The sequence below is a fragment of the Oryzias melastigma genome, linkage group LG24 (genome assembly GCF_002922805.2).
Source record: "Oryzias melastigma strain HK-1 linkage group LG24, ASM292280v2, whole genome shotgun sequence".
NCBI classification, from domain to species: Eukaryota; Metazoa; Chordata; class Actinopteri; order Beloniformes; family Adrianichthyidae; genus Oryzias; species Oryzias melastigma.
In genome coordinates, this window is record NC_050535.1 from 9,678,216 (window position 1) to 9,692,107 (window position 13,892).

Consider the following 13,892-nt stretch of genomic DNA (forward strand, 5'->3'; position numbering starts at 1 on the left):
GTTTAGCTAATGTTTCAGCTACGTGCTAGCTATATTTGCTAATTTAGACTGTTTTGTTTTTTACGCTTTTAAGTTTAGCTAATATTTCAGCTGTGTGCTAGCTATTTAAGCTAATTTAGGATTTTTTCAGTTTTTTAGACTATTTTGAAGTTCAGTTATTTTTCAGCTACATGCTAGCTATTTTGGCTAATTTAGTTTTTTTGGGGGGGGGCTATTTTGAAGTTTAGCTAATGGTTCAGCTGCATGCTAGCTGTTCTGGCTAACTTAAGTTTTTTTCAGTTTTTTAGGCTAATTTGGCATTTAACTAATATTTTCGCTGGCTTTCAGCTTCAGCGATTTTATCTATCAATTTTGGCAGCTTCAGCTGTCAATCATACATACTAGCATTATTGCAGGTAATGCTATATATCTAGTTTTTAGTTTAAAGGTAAACCTTAAGATGTGTGCTTTACATCCAGTTTGTACATGACCCGATTAGTCGACTAATCTGAAAAAATAATCAGTGATTAGTCGACTATTAAAATAATTGTTTGTGGCAGCACTATTATTAAAACATTTATTGTTTCTTTGAATGTTATTTATTCTTTGGAAAACATGTTTTGGATGTTCTGTAGGTACAAAGCCACTGTGACCACATAGTGGCAAAAGGAGGTCTGCTTCTCCTTCAAAGGATTTATCAGCTCCGAAGAGACTCTCCTAAAATCCAGAGAAACATCATTCGTATTATCGGAAACTTAGCACTGAATGAAAGCGTCCATCAGGATATCGTTCAGTCGGGTAAGTCTGATTAATCAGCTGTTTGCGTGTGACTATATTCTGTACATTTGAGCTGTTTGGACTGTCTTCTCAGGCTGGCTGTCCATCCTGGCTGAGATGATGCAGTCTCCTCACGTCATGCAGGTGTCTTACGCAGCTCGAGCTCTAGCCAACCTGGACCGGGAAACCGTGGTGGAGAAGTACCAGGACGGGGTCTATATACTCCATCCACAAACGCGTAACGGGTAACTATCTTTCCTAACACGTTCATCAGTTTTCTTCCTTGTAATCTAACTTGTCCTATTCATCGAGCAGGCAGCCTGTCAAAGCAGACGTGCTGTTCATTCATGGGATCCTGGGAGCTGCTTTCAAAACGTGGAGGCAGAAGGACAGTAGTTTACTCCAGGAGGAGCCGGAAGTGGAAAGCAGAAGCGATTACACAGAGTGTTGGCCTAAGGTGGGAGACTTTAACTCTTTTTATTGCTCTTTTTATGGTCTTGCAAAGGAGTTCACATTTGGATGGACTTTCTGTTGACAGTCATGGTTGGCCGCCGACTGTCCAAATCTGAGAGTTCTCTCAGTGGAGTATGACAGTCATCTTAGCGACTGGATGTCCAAGTGTCCTGCTGAAAATCAAAGGTGAAAGAGCTTTTGTTCTTGTGTCTGTATTACTGCCTCTAAATGTTCACATTATTTTAGTTCCAGCATCATATATAAAGAAGAACCGTTTTGGATGACCTCTCTGTGTTCAGGAAGTCTCTGGCCTATCGAAGTCGAGATCTGCTAAAGAAGTTAAAGCAAGCAGGAGTCGGGGAAAGACCTGTGGTCTGGGTAGCCCACAGTATGGGAGGTACGCAGTCGGAACTTTCCGTCCACAGACATGCTGAGGTTTCCCACAAATCTCATGAATGCAAGAGCTTCTTAAATATGTTGGATTTAGTGGAAAGACCTAAAAACTTTAGTATCTAACTATTATAGTTAAAGACCCACTAATGTCATTTTTGAGCTATTTTTAAAAGCAATTTTAGTAATTGCATGAGTTGTATCCCACAAATCATAACTAGAAAAGTTGCATTATCTGCAATAATGCTAGTGTGAATGCTTTGTGCTGAAAGTAGTTGCTGAAGATGCTGAAGCACTTTGCTGAAAATGGTGATGCAATTTACTTTAATTGCTGAAGGGACTTGATGAAAATGCAGAAACTATTTGCAAAATGTAATATTTGATAAAATACTTGAAATGTCAGTAATGAACTATGAAAAAGTGCTGAAGTTGACCTAAATTTTGGAAAAATTTGTAGTTAAATTGCTTAAAAATCCCTAATACATGCCAGTTTAGAAAAAAAATTACTGTGTTGCTTCAATAGCTAAACTCCAAAGTAGCATAAAATTCCTCAGTAAACTAAATTAGTCAAAAACGTTAGCCTGTTGCTAAAATAGAAGCTAAACTCTAATATTTTTTTTAATTTAAGGGCTTTGTCAGTAATTTACAATGGGGCATATTTTGCTCAATATTTCAAAAACCATAAAGTTTATGAATACCAATAGCCCAAGCAGTAATGTCCTGAATATGCTGAACGTTTTGATATAAAGATTGGTGAAATCTCTGAATGTGTGATTGAGTTTTAACATGTTGAAAAACGTACGTAAAGGAGCAGGAGAATCACAATAGTGTGAATGCTTACTAAGGATTCACACAATTACTGCACATTTTTTCAAGATTATATTCAGTGGATTGTCTTTTACTCTTGCATTTGTTTTAAAGCAGTTTTTCAAAATAAAAGTCTCTGCTGTTTTCTTCTTCTGTCAGGATTACTCGTAAAGAAAATGCTTCTGGATGCATCTGAAGATCCAGAAATGAAAGACTTGTTGAAGAACACCAGAGGCGTCTTGTTCTATAGCGTTCCTCATCACGGAACCTTCATGGCCGAATACTCGGTCAACGTCAGATACCTCCTTTTTCCATCTATAGAAGTCCGAGAACTTTGTAAAGGTGAGTTTGCAACTCCTGTAAATTTAGCTTTTTTTTGTCGGTGCAGAATAGAGATATTTTCCTAATTTTTTTTTTACATTTTTGGTCCAGATTCACCAGCGCTGTGCAGTCTGAATAAAAGTTTCGTGAACATCGCAAAAGAAAATGATTTTAAGGTGATGAGCTTTGCAGAATCGCAGGCCACAAACATCGGACCCATGATCAAAATACTCGTGGTGCCGAGACAATCGGCAGGTACGCAACACAAGTGTCGATTTCTCTAAACTGCAGATGGAGATGTGTAACTCTGGTTTTGTTTCAGACCTCGGCATCGGAGAACTCATCGAGGTGAACGTGGATCACCTCAACATATGCAAGCCAGAGAAGAAGGACTCATTTCTGTACAAACGCAGCCTCCAGTTCATCCAGGAGGCCCTGCAGAGCTTCATCAGCCAGTGACTCCAGCACCTTATCAGCACTAAGACAGTGATGCAGACTACTGTATACTTGAACTGTGGAGTGAAAACGCACATGACCCCCCGGGATGACTTTTAAGCATTAACAAACCATAATGTGAAGTGTGAGGGATCACTCACTATTTAGACTAACTTAAATGATATGAAACATTTCAGCTGTGATAACAAACCTAATTTTTACTCACTCCTCATAAATCTGTAAATCAGATCACTTTTACAGATTATATTTTTACAGTGTGTTGTCATGTTTAGAAATAGAGTCAGATTATTTTTTAATTATTATTTATTCTGAAATGTACTAACAGTTTATTTACGTACATGAAGGATCTGTGATATGCTTAAAAAATACCTTTCACATATTTATTTTTACATTTGAGAGTTTTATTCCCCCCAAAAAAGCACAATGTTACTCATAATTGGTGCCAAAATGTATTTTTTCCTCCTAAAACCTTACCATAGATTGGTTTCTCTTTGTATATTTAAAAACATATTTATTTTTTAACTAATGATGTGATTGAATTTAGCACAACTGCCACTAACGATGCCCATCGCTGTCAATAAATGACTGTAACAACCGAGTTTGATTTCTTTTTGTGCTAAATATTAGTGCTTTTTAATTTTACAGCCAAAAATACAATTTTTTTGGAGTGATATGGGCCAAAGAAGAAATATTGAAGAATATTTTTTTGCCATTGTTTCAGCTCAATGACATTTAAAGTTTACTATGCAAAAACTTGGTGAATCTAATCAAATAAAAGGTAACTCAGTTCTAATGATTAATGATTACAACTTGTACAAGTAGTTGTTAATATTTGTTTTATAACCACCCAAATTACATTTAAGAACTATTTTTTCTTCTTTTTATTGTTTTTTATATAATAATTGTCACCTAAAGTAAAATTTGCTGGTGTATAAAATCAAAACTAATAAATTAAAAACGCGCGATTAAATTTAGCAGTGCGCATGCGTTGTATCGTTGTTGTCGAAGAAGAGAAAATTGTCCCTTGACCCACACCATACCGGAACATGTAGCGTCGTGTTCAAAGAAGCCTTCAAGGTGCTAACATTTTATCATAAATTACCCTTCAAAAGGGGGATTTATCTCGCCTCCATCAACACGTTTTTTCTTACAAAGTTACAGGTTTGTTATTTTAGTTTTGTTTCGGAGTTTTGGTGTATTTTGATGCTTTTATTCGAGCCGTGTTTACCTTTGGTTAGCTTAATTAGCGCTTGCAAATGAGACGCTTCAACGTGTAAAAACAAAATAAATGGCTTATTCTAATCAAGTATTATTTTTTTCTGTGTTAGGTTTAAAACTATTCTGGTTTTCTCCGCGGGGGGAGTGTTTCTTTGTGAACATGGTGAACGTTCACAAAGGTGTCCTAGTTGAATGGTAAGAAGACTTCTAACATAAAATGGAAACAAGTACACATTCTAGAAACTCGATTGTGTCTGATGGGTTGTGTTTTCGTTGGTTTAGTGATCCCGCTATGAAACAGTTCCTCCTCTACCTGGATGAGACCATGGCTTTGGGAAGGAAGTTCATCCTGAAGGATCTCGATGACACCCACCTGTTCATCCTGGCTGAGGTGGTTCAAACGCTGCAGGACAGAGTTGGAGAGTTGATGGACCAGAATTCATTTCCCATCACGCAGAAATAACCTTTGACCTCCTCTAAGGATGATCCTTTATTAATTTTAGGACTTTTTTGAGCGGTGGAGTTGTTTTGTCAAGCTTTAAATAAAATGGTTTACTAAATATTTTGTGATAAAACTATCACTTTTAATGGTTTAGTTTCTTTTAATACCTTCATCCACGATTATATTTGATTATTAGGATGCAAAAGCTTTTAGAAATCCTTAAAAAATGTTTCATGATGCATCTTGAGCCCCACAGAAAACTGAACTTTAAAACATTCCTTACACGTCCTCTTTTCTTAGTATCCTGCCAGGCGTTTTGTATGTTTTTATAGTCAGTTATTTCAGACATATTTTCATTACAAGAACGGTTCAGACACTTTGCTTTATTTACAAGTCTTATTACAGTTTCATGTACAAGTTTTAACTCGAGCAGCAGCACATTTTACAAACACCTCAAGAAAAATCATCTGAAACACGAGTGACATTCCCTCAAGAAACATTTTTCAAATTCATAACCCATTTATGAGGAAAAACAAAATGTAAATGCAAGGCACCGTTCAGATAAAACATAAATTTGTACAGAAAATTAGCATTTCTTTAGCATTTTGCAAAAGAAAACTGTACAATATTTGGAAAGATGATAAAAATAAGTGAAGTTGTACCATTAAAAAAAATCATAAAGGCTAAATTTGGCCATTAGTATGAGCTGGTATGTGCTGGAAAAATCTGCAATCCATTTACACAAATGTACATTAATCTGTTTGGCAAAGAAACAATGTGCAAATTGTTTTCAAAACTGCAGGTATCAAAGAAAAAAACAGTTTTATTAAAGTGGCATAATTAAAGCTGTAAATGTTGAAGGTTTTTTGAAATAACTAGTGTTACTAATAGCTGCACACTTTCATTTCCCCCAATTTTTAAACCATTAGAGCAGAAAGGAATGATGTAAAGATAGAAAACAGTGGTTTAACACAAAGGAATAAAATAATTCAACCCAAAACCCCCCATCAATGCTAATAGTAGCACTTTTCCCTGATTGTTTGTCTGTCAGGAAGTGCAGGTTATGAAGAGTAAACTTTACAATCTTGATAAAACTAGTTTTAAACAGATGTTTCACCTTTTCAATGTGCAGTACATTCAGTAGAGATGTGATCAACCCTTTCTTTTTAAAAACAAAAAAACAACATGTTTATCTACACTTACAGTATATGATTTCATGTTATTTCTGCACATGCATCTTGTGTGCATCCTGCACTGCTGTCACAAGAAATCCTCATAGTTTCCGACTAAGACAGAAGATGATTGAGGTGCCGGCTGCATCAGTCACTGTCGCTCCCATCCTGGTACTTTGCAGTTGCTTTGACGGCACGGCCGTTTTGCAGAGGCATATCTTCATAATCGCTCCTGTACAAACACACAAATTGTATTTCTTTATCTGAAGTACTAGTAGAAGAAATAAGAGGAAATTAAGTTAAACATACCCATAAATAACTTCGTCATCTGAGTCGTTCAGCATGGAGAAAGCTGGATTATCCTTTAGCTGAGAGTCTGCAAAAATAAATTATTTTTACAAAATAATCCAATTTACAATCATATAAATATATTTTTTTTTACCTACCATAAAGAGCATTTTTGGAGGGAGAATACACAAATGCTAATGTGTACAAGTAAAAGTTGAGCAAACCATAGAAGGATAAAAATTCCGCTGGTGAATATAGAATCAAGGAAATGGTAGATTTTCAAAATAAAAGTTGACCAAAACAGATGTTATAATTTATGTAAAAGGATATAATTTTGATAATGAGTAGATAATTCAGCCACAAAATTTTCCTGAAGAGCCTTGGCACCAAACCTCAGGTAGAGGATGACCATACTGTTGGAGATGAACAAGAGGACATAAGACAAAACTCAAACAAATTTAAAAAAAAAAAAAAAAAGATTTATTCATTTACCTTATAACAAGGACCACAAATGTCAGCGCTGTCAAGAACTTCAGTCGAAGATCTGAGACACAAAAGACAGACATTTTAATTTCCTACAGACTTGGAAGGATCAACAAAATAAAAAAGGTTGAATTCCACGGTGATACCTGAGTACGGCAAGTTCTTCAGTTCAGAACAAGCTCTGACGATCAAGAATATCAGGTAGAGGATGTAGAGGGCAACAACAATGAGGAAGAAGACTTTCATGCCCTGGAATATAACAGATTTGGATTATCAAATTAACCCTGATATGACAGGAGTAAGCTTAAAAATATATTTTCTTATAATAAAGAACCTGAAAGTTTGCAATATCGATTTTGTAAGAATAGGTGGGATCTTGAAGTTCATTAACCCTAAAAAAGAAATCAATAAAAACATTGATTATAGTTCTTTAGTTCAAGATTCCTTAAAAACATTTCTGGAAGTTAAACTTACGTTTGCCAGATGCCGAGGGTAACCGCCGAGAGCCACAGAAGCCCCACGATGATCAGTTTGGGCAGGTAAAAAGTGAGGAATCTTCTTTCACCCTGCCAGAGATAAACGTGTTAAAAGTTTATATTTGGAGGACTTTGTAAACGTCGGCATGCACTCACCTGAACCCTTATGCCGTGGTACACGCAGAGCCAGAAGAGTAAAAGAGAGCACAGGAAGAGAGCCTGAAAAAAGGCATCCAGGGTCCCGGGAAACCAGCTGTTCACCAGGAAGGAGAGCGGGAAGAACGGATCTAAATAAAAAAAAAAAAAAAAAGGTTTATAGCATTTTCTGACAGATGTCCCTGTGCTTAAATGTTAAATACATAACAGTTATACATTATAAGGTTACAAAATATAACAACCTAGATTCAATCTGTTGTTCTTGAAAAGATATGCATTACAAAAAAGAAAATATAAACAATAAAAATCTAAAAAATCTAAAGCTTAGATAAATCCACACAGAAAAGTAACGAATTTCATTGACAGATAGAATGCATAAAAGCAAAACACATGTTGGCAACATTTGGGGTTTAATCAATACATTTTTATTCAACACTTTAAATGATAACATGTTAAACTCTCTAATGTTTACTAGCACAGTTTTACATTTCAGTATGACAGGGGTGTCAAACTGAATCACACAGGGGGCCAAAATAATACAAAAAAGCATAATAAAGATTTATTGAACAAACAAAAAAACAAATTTTTATAACTTTAAAACCATAACTTTTTAACATAATTATGAACTAGATATATAACATTACCTGCGATAATGCTAGTGTGAATGCTGTAAGCTGAATTTGGCTGCTGAAGATGTTAGTGCTGATAGCTGAAGATGCTGAAATTGATAGTTAAGAATGCTGAAGCTGATAGCCAGCTAAAATAGTAGCTAAAAAAAAGTAGTTTAGTCAAAACAGCTAGCATGTAGCTGAAAAAATAGCTAAACTTCAAAAAAGCCTTAAAAATTTTAAAAAGCCTAAATTAGCCAAAACAGCTAGCATCTGAAATAGCAGCTAGTAGCTGAAATATTAGCTGAACTCCAAAATATCCTAAAAAAAATCTTAATAAATGGCAAAATAGTCCAAAAGCCTAGCAGAATACCAATTTTCAAAACTTTAAAACTTTTATTTTCAACATAAATGTGAATAATATAAAAGGCAGCAATATTATTCCAGAATAAATCTACTTAAAATATTAAATAACTTTCAATATTTTACTCCCCATGAAAATGTATTTTGTCAAAATGATACAAGTTAGAAATAAACTCAAGATAACATCGGGCCATTAATAACAGTAAAATAAAATGATCTGGAGGGCCGGATCCGGCCCCTGGGCCTTGACACATACGCTGTATGATTTAATATCTAAGATGTTATATAACATGGATCCAGGGTTAGTAAAAAAGGTTTTACTATTGCATTAATTTTATATTTTACAATCTTACTTTTAAATTGATGTTTTTATTGTTTGTAGATTTCACTAATCATGTTAAGGTGCCGTATATAAAAAAAAAAAGTGTACAACCAGTGCAGCTAAAGTGTTTAATTGATTAGATATTGATATTAACAGGTTTTAAACTCTTTACTTTATGCAGCTTTTAACCTTAATTAAAGTGTGTTGTCGTTCTGAATGAGTCCAGATCAAACTTACCATTATAGAGGAGAAGCAAAGGCAGCAGAATAGACATCCATTTCTGCTCAATGCCCCAGTCTCTCATGGAGAATTTTCTCAAGGAATGAGCAAACATGCACTGCAAAGAAACAGAAGAATAAGTTATCATATCTAGTATTAAAAAGAAAAGTGTGATATTTTTAACGTCTTACATATCAACTATCTTACCGTAACCATGAAGGTCAAAACCACAAAGACGAAGCGGAACCAGATTTCCACTTGAGAGAAGGTGGGGTTATACATTTTCCACTGAAACAAAAAAAAAGAACATAAAATAAAAATCTGGGTTTAAACAAGTCAAACTCTTTAGCATCCACTTACCAAAAACTTCACTTTTATCTCATATGTGATGTTCTCCAGGCCTTTAAAGCTGACCACCACCTTGTATTGGGTGTAGTTCAAGTAACCCAGATGAAGCACAATGATCTCATCACACTTCTGCAAAGAAATGGGAAGAAAACCACGTCAGAAAAATGTAATCACTGATGGTCAGGATGCTGAAGCACACTTACGGCCCCACAGTGCAGCATTCGGGGTTTCTGGTGCACAGGATTGATGTGCATCACACTGGCGTCCTGCATCACTCCTTTAAGCTCCACGTTAATCTCAAAGGGCTGCTGGAAGGCTCCCACTGACAGAGACAGCAGCAGTGGTCATTATTTAAAAAAAAGAGCTCACATTCAATAGTCTCTGTGCGGTCTTACTGTTGCCCTTTTCCGCCTCCATCACACAGGTGAGCCACAGCTGCTGGTTGTAGGTGGTGAGAGGAGGAGAAAGTAGATTGAAGGGTCCCGTCTGAAATCAAGCAAGACAAAGTGGATATAAATTAGCGATGTGCATCAGATCTTCAATTTAACATAAAAAATAAGAGTCAAAAACTCCAAAACATTCAATATTTTCTAAAAATTGAATACCTTAATAACAATTTTGTTGCATTTTAACTAATTTGGTCCTAAAATAAGAATCAAATTGATCCGTTGGCTAGAAACTGCTACAACTATAACCTTAACCTCAAACATTATGAGGCTGCTGCATCCACATTTGTTAATAAAAGATGATAATTTAAAAAAAAAACAGTGGGAGAGTTTGAGTTAAAAACATGGTTAATATATCGTAAACCATAAACAATTAACTTTTTCCCATCATAACATGTGTGTGTTAATAAGAGCAAGAGCTAATGCATGTGAAACTTCATGATGCAAATGAGAATATAAACAGCTCCCCTTTACAGAGTACAGAGGACTCAGTGGAACAAGTAAATTGCAGAAACTGGAGGTCTAAGAAACTTTATGCAAAGTCACTAAAATGTTTACTTAAACAATTAATAACCAGTCAAAAAGAAATTAAAAGAATGAAATAAAGCCTTAAAAGATGTCATCATAAAAAAACATTTCTGCTATTGCTACAAAAAACAAGCATTTTTAACTGAAAAATTTCAAAACTAAAATTTGTTAAAATTCAATGCTTACTATACAGCATAATTTTAAATAAAACACAAAACATAAAAGTAAAACAAGTACAAATTGCAGTTCTTATTTTATGTAAAATGTGGAATAATTAATGAAAAAAAGACACAGATGTATGATATAATTTGCAATATATGAGAATTATTTTACCTTGACAGAGCTGTTTTTTCTAACCAGTTGATCCCCATTGTTCTCCTGTTCTTCTATTATCCTTGGGCCTTTACAAACAAACAAAAACAAGATGAACTCATAAAAATCACTATCATCAGTTAGGAGGTTATCTTTATCTCTTCTTTTATTAAATCTGTTGAATTAATAATAAAAACCTACTGCATGAAATTGATATCAGTGGGCGTGAATTTGTACAATACATTTTTAAAAATAAAGAACTAATAGATTTTTAAAATAAAGTTTTATATCCAGGTTTTGATTAAAAAAACTGTCCTGAAGTGTTGCTTTCTACTACATGTTTATCAAGATAAACTTGTAAATGACCAAAAGTATATTCATTTATAGAAGTTAAAATCAAATGGATAACCAATTCTTAACTAATCAATCAATTTCTTAACAGTTCAACTAACTAATACGGAATAAGGAATCTATCTGAACCCATTTCCTCTGACTTAAACCAGCGTCTCCAGAGATGCAAGAATGTTAGCTTTCCTTACCCGCAATCCCAATGAAGACAGTGAGGCCAAAGCAGATCAGGAACACCACAAACACCAGAACAAAATGCCTTTTCGACAAGGTGTAGAGCCGCATTGGAGCCAACCTGTCAAAAAAGAGGCATTAAGCTGTGGTAAAACACACAGAAAACCACTAAAATGTTTAATTTAACACGGCGTGCTTCCAGGGAAGGTTTGTCAACACGGCTAGCCTCCTAGCTAATTCATGCTAGCAGTGACAGATAAAAACGCTTTTAGGCCCTTTTCCTCTCGAATGTTATCCTCACAAACGCGTCTCGGTTGTGTTCGTGTGTAAAATATCCAACTCACCGCTCCATTTCATTTGGTCTAACGTTTTTATGGTGAGAAAGAACCTAAACTAGCTCAGTGAATTCACATCCGTGTGTCAACATCAGCCTGCGACTACCAGAGAACTGCGTCATCGAGAGGGATGGGCCAAGGTCACGTGATGCAGTGACGACTTCTAAAGTTAAATCATTTTTATTTTTTCCACATTTTAAGCTGTATCATAATAGTCTAAACATTAAAAAATTAAACATTTAAAATTTTCATTTGTATTAATAATATTTTTTATTTGTTTCAAGAAAAAGAAATATAGTAAAATTCCACTTTAAATTGGTTATTCAAGCCTGTACGTGAGCAACACCCAATTTTTTTAAAAAGTGTTGATGTATTAGGTGTATAAAAAATAAAAACACAATAAATGAAAAAAAAAATCGGTATGGTAAAGATATTTATGCATTTAATTTATTTGCATATATTTAAAAAAAAACATTTGCAGGGTTATTTGCAAATTTAACTTTACATAAAGTTTCATTTGTGTGCACTGTTTACTCTTACTAGGGCCTAAATATATATTTTAACCTAACATTGAAATAGTCAGCTTTGGCAAATTAATATTAGGTTGTTGCAATTTTGTACGTTATCTGTACACAACATTTTTACAAATGCATGAATTCAAAAATCTAAAATGAATAGATTTGAATCGCGATAAAATTTGCCAAGTTGGAAACAAATACTGTTTAAATGAGAAAAAAAAAAAAAACAAAAAAAAAAAACTAAAGAAGCATAATTTGAAATATTTCTTCTGGATATGGACAAGTGGTTTATGTTTTGCGGATCACAAGAGGAAATAATTTGTCATTTGTTTGTAAATATATTTTGGACCGATGTTGGAAATCATATGTAAAACTAGAAAAACAATCAAACTTTTAGAAAGATACATAATTTTGAGCTTTTATAATGACAAAATAAGTGGAACTTTATTTTTATAATACAGCTGATTTTTTCCTACTCATAAAAAGCACGGGTCAAATTCCAAATCTGATTTTAAAACACTTATTGCATGAATTAATGCAATATGGTGAAATCATCAAGCAGATAAAAATAAAGAAATACAGGCAATTTTTAAAAAAATCTGAAAACATACTTATTTTTAGAACATCTGTGCCCATTTTTTACATTTGTGGCTGTTTTGTTGTGTCTGTATAATTTCTGTATACATTTTCTTTTGCTTTTCTGTCTTTTTTCCCGTTGGCAATCACACTTTTGTCGTATATATTGTTTACGAATATAGTAAGAAAAAACAAGCAAATAACCTATAAGTTTCTTAAGTGCAAATTGTATTTAGTGTTAAAATATAATTTAATTTTTAAGATAAAATGCATTTTATTTTGTAGTTTTCAAGATTTTTCCATCTTTTATGCAGAAATCAAACCTCAACATTTTAGAAAAAAATTTGCATTTACTAATTCCTTGTATGCTATTTAGTCAAAACCCTTCTGTTGTCAGTCATTCAAATGCCTTGCAATTATGCTCCATCCAGAGCTTTTTGCGCATGCGCAACAACGTGACTCCAGTTATCAACCTAGTTTTCATTTTCAAAGCAATTTTATAGAAATTGCCAGTTCACATCGCCATTTAAAGGTCAAACATGACACAAGGATGTGTTTTTAAACCTCAAGGTGCAGTTCGGATTACAACACACATTTATATACACATATATGCAACATTTGTAACAGCAGAGGCCCCAGACACGTATACATATGTTGTATTATCCTCCTTTAAGTGTAATTGTCGATTACTTAACATGGATAAAACATAAACCAATTAAGCAAAACAAAATAAAAACAGTAGAAAATATTTTACCATTATAAAAGTAAAAAAAAAATTGGCTAGTGCGTGAAATGTGAGCCTGTTTAAATGATATTTTTTAGGGAATTCGAGTCTTACCTATAAAAGCGATCATCGTGGTAAGGCGTCAAATCATCCTTTAGCTCGGTGTAGGCCTCCTGTATTTTCCTGCAGAAGTACTTCAGCTCCCTGTACAGAGGATTCTCCAGCCCGGACGAATAGTCGGTGTCCATGATCACCGCGAGCGGTCTGGAGAAAAATGGCGATGAGGAAGCGACCCACGCGGGCCTCAGTGAGCAGCCACGCAGCCGCCCGTATTGTTCCCAGCTTTCATTAAAACCGCAGCCGAAGCTGTTTTGTTTGTCTCCGTTTCAAAGAAAGAGGGCAAAAGCTTTAAAAAATTATAATAATAGAGGGGCGGAAACAGCCGCCGGGCAAAACTCCAGGGTCACGTGGTCAGATTCAGCACCATGGAGAGAGACGGATTGTGCTGCGTTCACTGACGCTGTTGATGCGACAGTCTCACTCACACGCCTGTCTTTGCCTGTTCTTCCAAAAAGAACTAATAAAATGACCAATGTTGATAATAATATAATGTGATAATTTATCTATTTTATCAAAATAAAGGTGTTACGTAA

The 13,892-nt window shown here is 34.6% G+C and overlaps 3 protein-coding genes across 8 annotated transcripts in view; 2 read left to right on the top strand and 1 right to left on the bottom strand.

The window, feature by feature from the left end:
• serac1 (serine active site containing 1) overlaps window positions 1-3,781 on the top strand; it is a 10,548-nt gene extending 6,767 nt beyond the window's left edge. For all 4 annotated transcript variants that reach the window (XM_024290876.2, XM_024290874.2, XM_024290875.2 and 1 more), the window contains 8 exons: window positions 615-777; window positions 851-1,001; window positions 1,072-1,213; window positions 1,295-1,395; window positions 1,509-1,606; window positions 2,566-2,748; window positions 2,839-2,982; window positions 3,050-3,781. In XM_024290876.2, coding sequence (XP_024146644.1) covers window positions 615-777; window positions 851-1,001; window positions 1,072-1,213; window positions 1,295-1,395; window positions 1,509-1,606; window positions 2,566-2,748; window positions 2,839-2,982; window positions 3,050-3,186 — 1,119 coding nt within the window. In that variant the 3' untranslated portion in view covers window positions 3,187-3,781. The remainder of the gene's footprint in view (window positions 1-614; window positions 778-850; window positions 1,002-1,071; window positions 1,214-1,294; window positions 1,396-1,508; window positions 1,607-2,565; window positions 2,749-2,838; window positions 2,983-3,049) is intronic.
• Window positions 3,782-4,177: 396 nt separating this feature from the next.
• On the top strand, window positions 4,178-4,979 carry gtf2h5 (general transcription factor IIH, polypeptide 5). Of its 2 annotated transcripts, none has more exons than XM_024291591.2 (3): window positions 4,178-4,260; window positions 4,512-4,596; window positions 4,684-4,979. In XM_024291591.2, exons 2-3 carry the CDS (start codon window positions 4,562-4,564, stop codon window positions 4,862-4,864), a joined length of 216 nt encoding a protein of 71 aa, XP_024147359.1. In that variant the 5' UTR covers window positions 4,178-4,260; window positions 4,512-4,561; the 3' UTR covers window positions 4,865-4,979. The 2 variants fall into 2 exon arrangements, with proteins under 2 accessions (XP_024147359.1, XP_024147358.1); XM_024291590.1 differs by having other exon boundaries at window positions 4,187-4,344.
• A 214-nt stretch (window positions 4,980-5,193) lies between these two features.
• tmem181 (transmembrane protein 181) lies at window positions 5,194-13,736 on the bottom strand. 2 transcript variants are annotated; one of them, XM_024291588.2, is made up of 17 exons: window positions 13,354-13,736; window positions 11,104-11,207; window positions 10,586-10,653; window positions 9,674-9,764; window positions 9,482-9,600; window positions 9,291-9,407; window positions 9,138-9,218; window positions 8,949-9,048; window positions 7,419-7,549; window positions 7,261-7,352; window positions 7,121-7,178; window positions 6,933-7,035; window positions 6,796-6,847; window positions 6,634-6,716; window positions 6,462-6,551; window positions 6,325-6,391; window positions 5,194-6,247 (listed from the first exon to the last, which is right to left on the bottom strand). In XM_024291588.2, exons 1-17 carry the CDS (start codon window positions 13,485-13,487, stop codon window positions 6,163-6,165), a joined length of 1,575 nt encoding a protein of 524 aa, XP_024147356.1. In that variant the 5' UTR covers window positions 13,488-13,736; the 3' UTR covers window positions 5,194-6,162. The 2 variants fall into 2 exon arrangements, with proteins under 2 accessions (XP_024147356.1, XP_024147357.1); XM_024291589.2 differs by lacking the exon at window positions 13,354-13,736 and adding an exon at window positions 11,431-11,591.
• Between the last annotated feature and the right edge of the window lie 156 nt (window positions 13,737-13,892).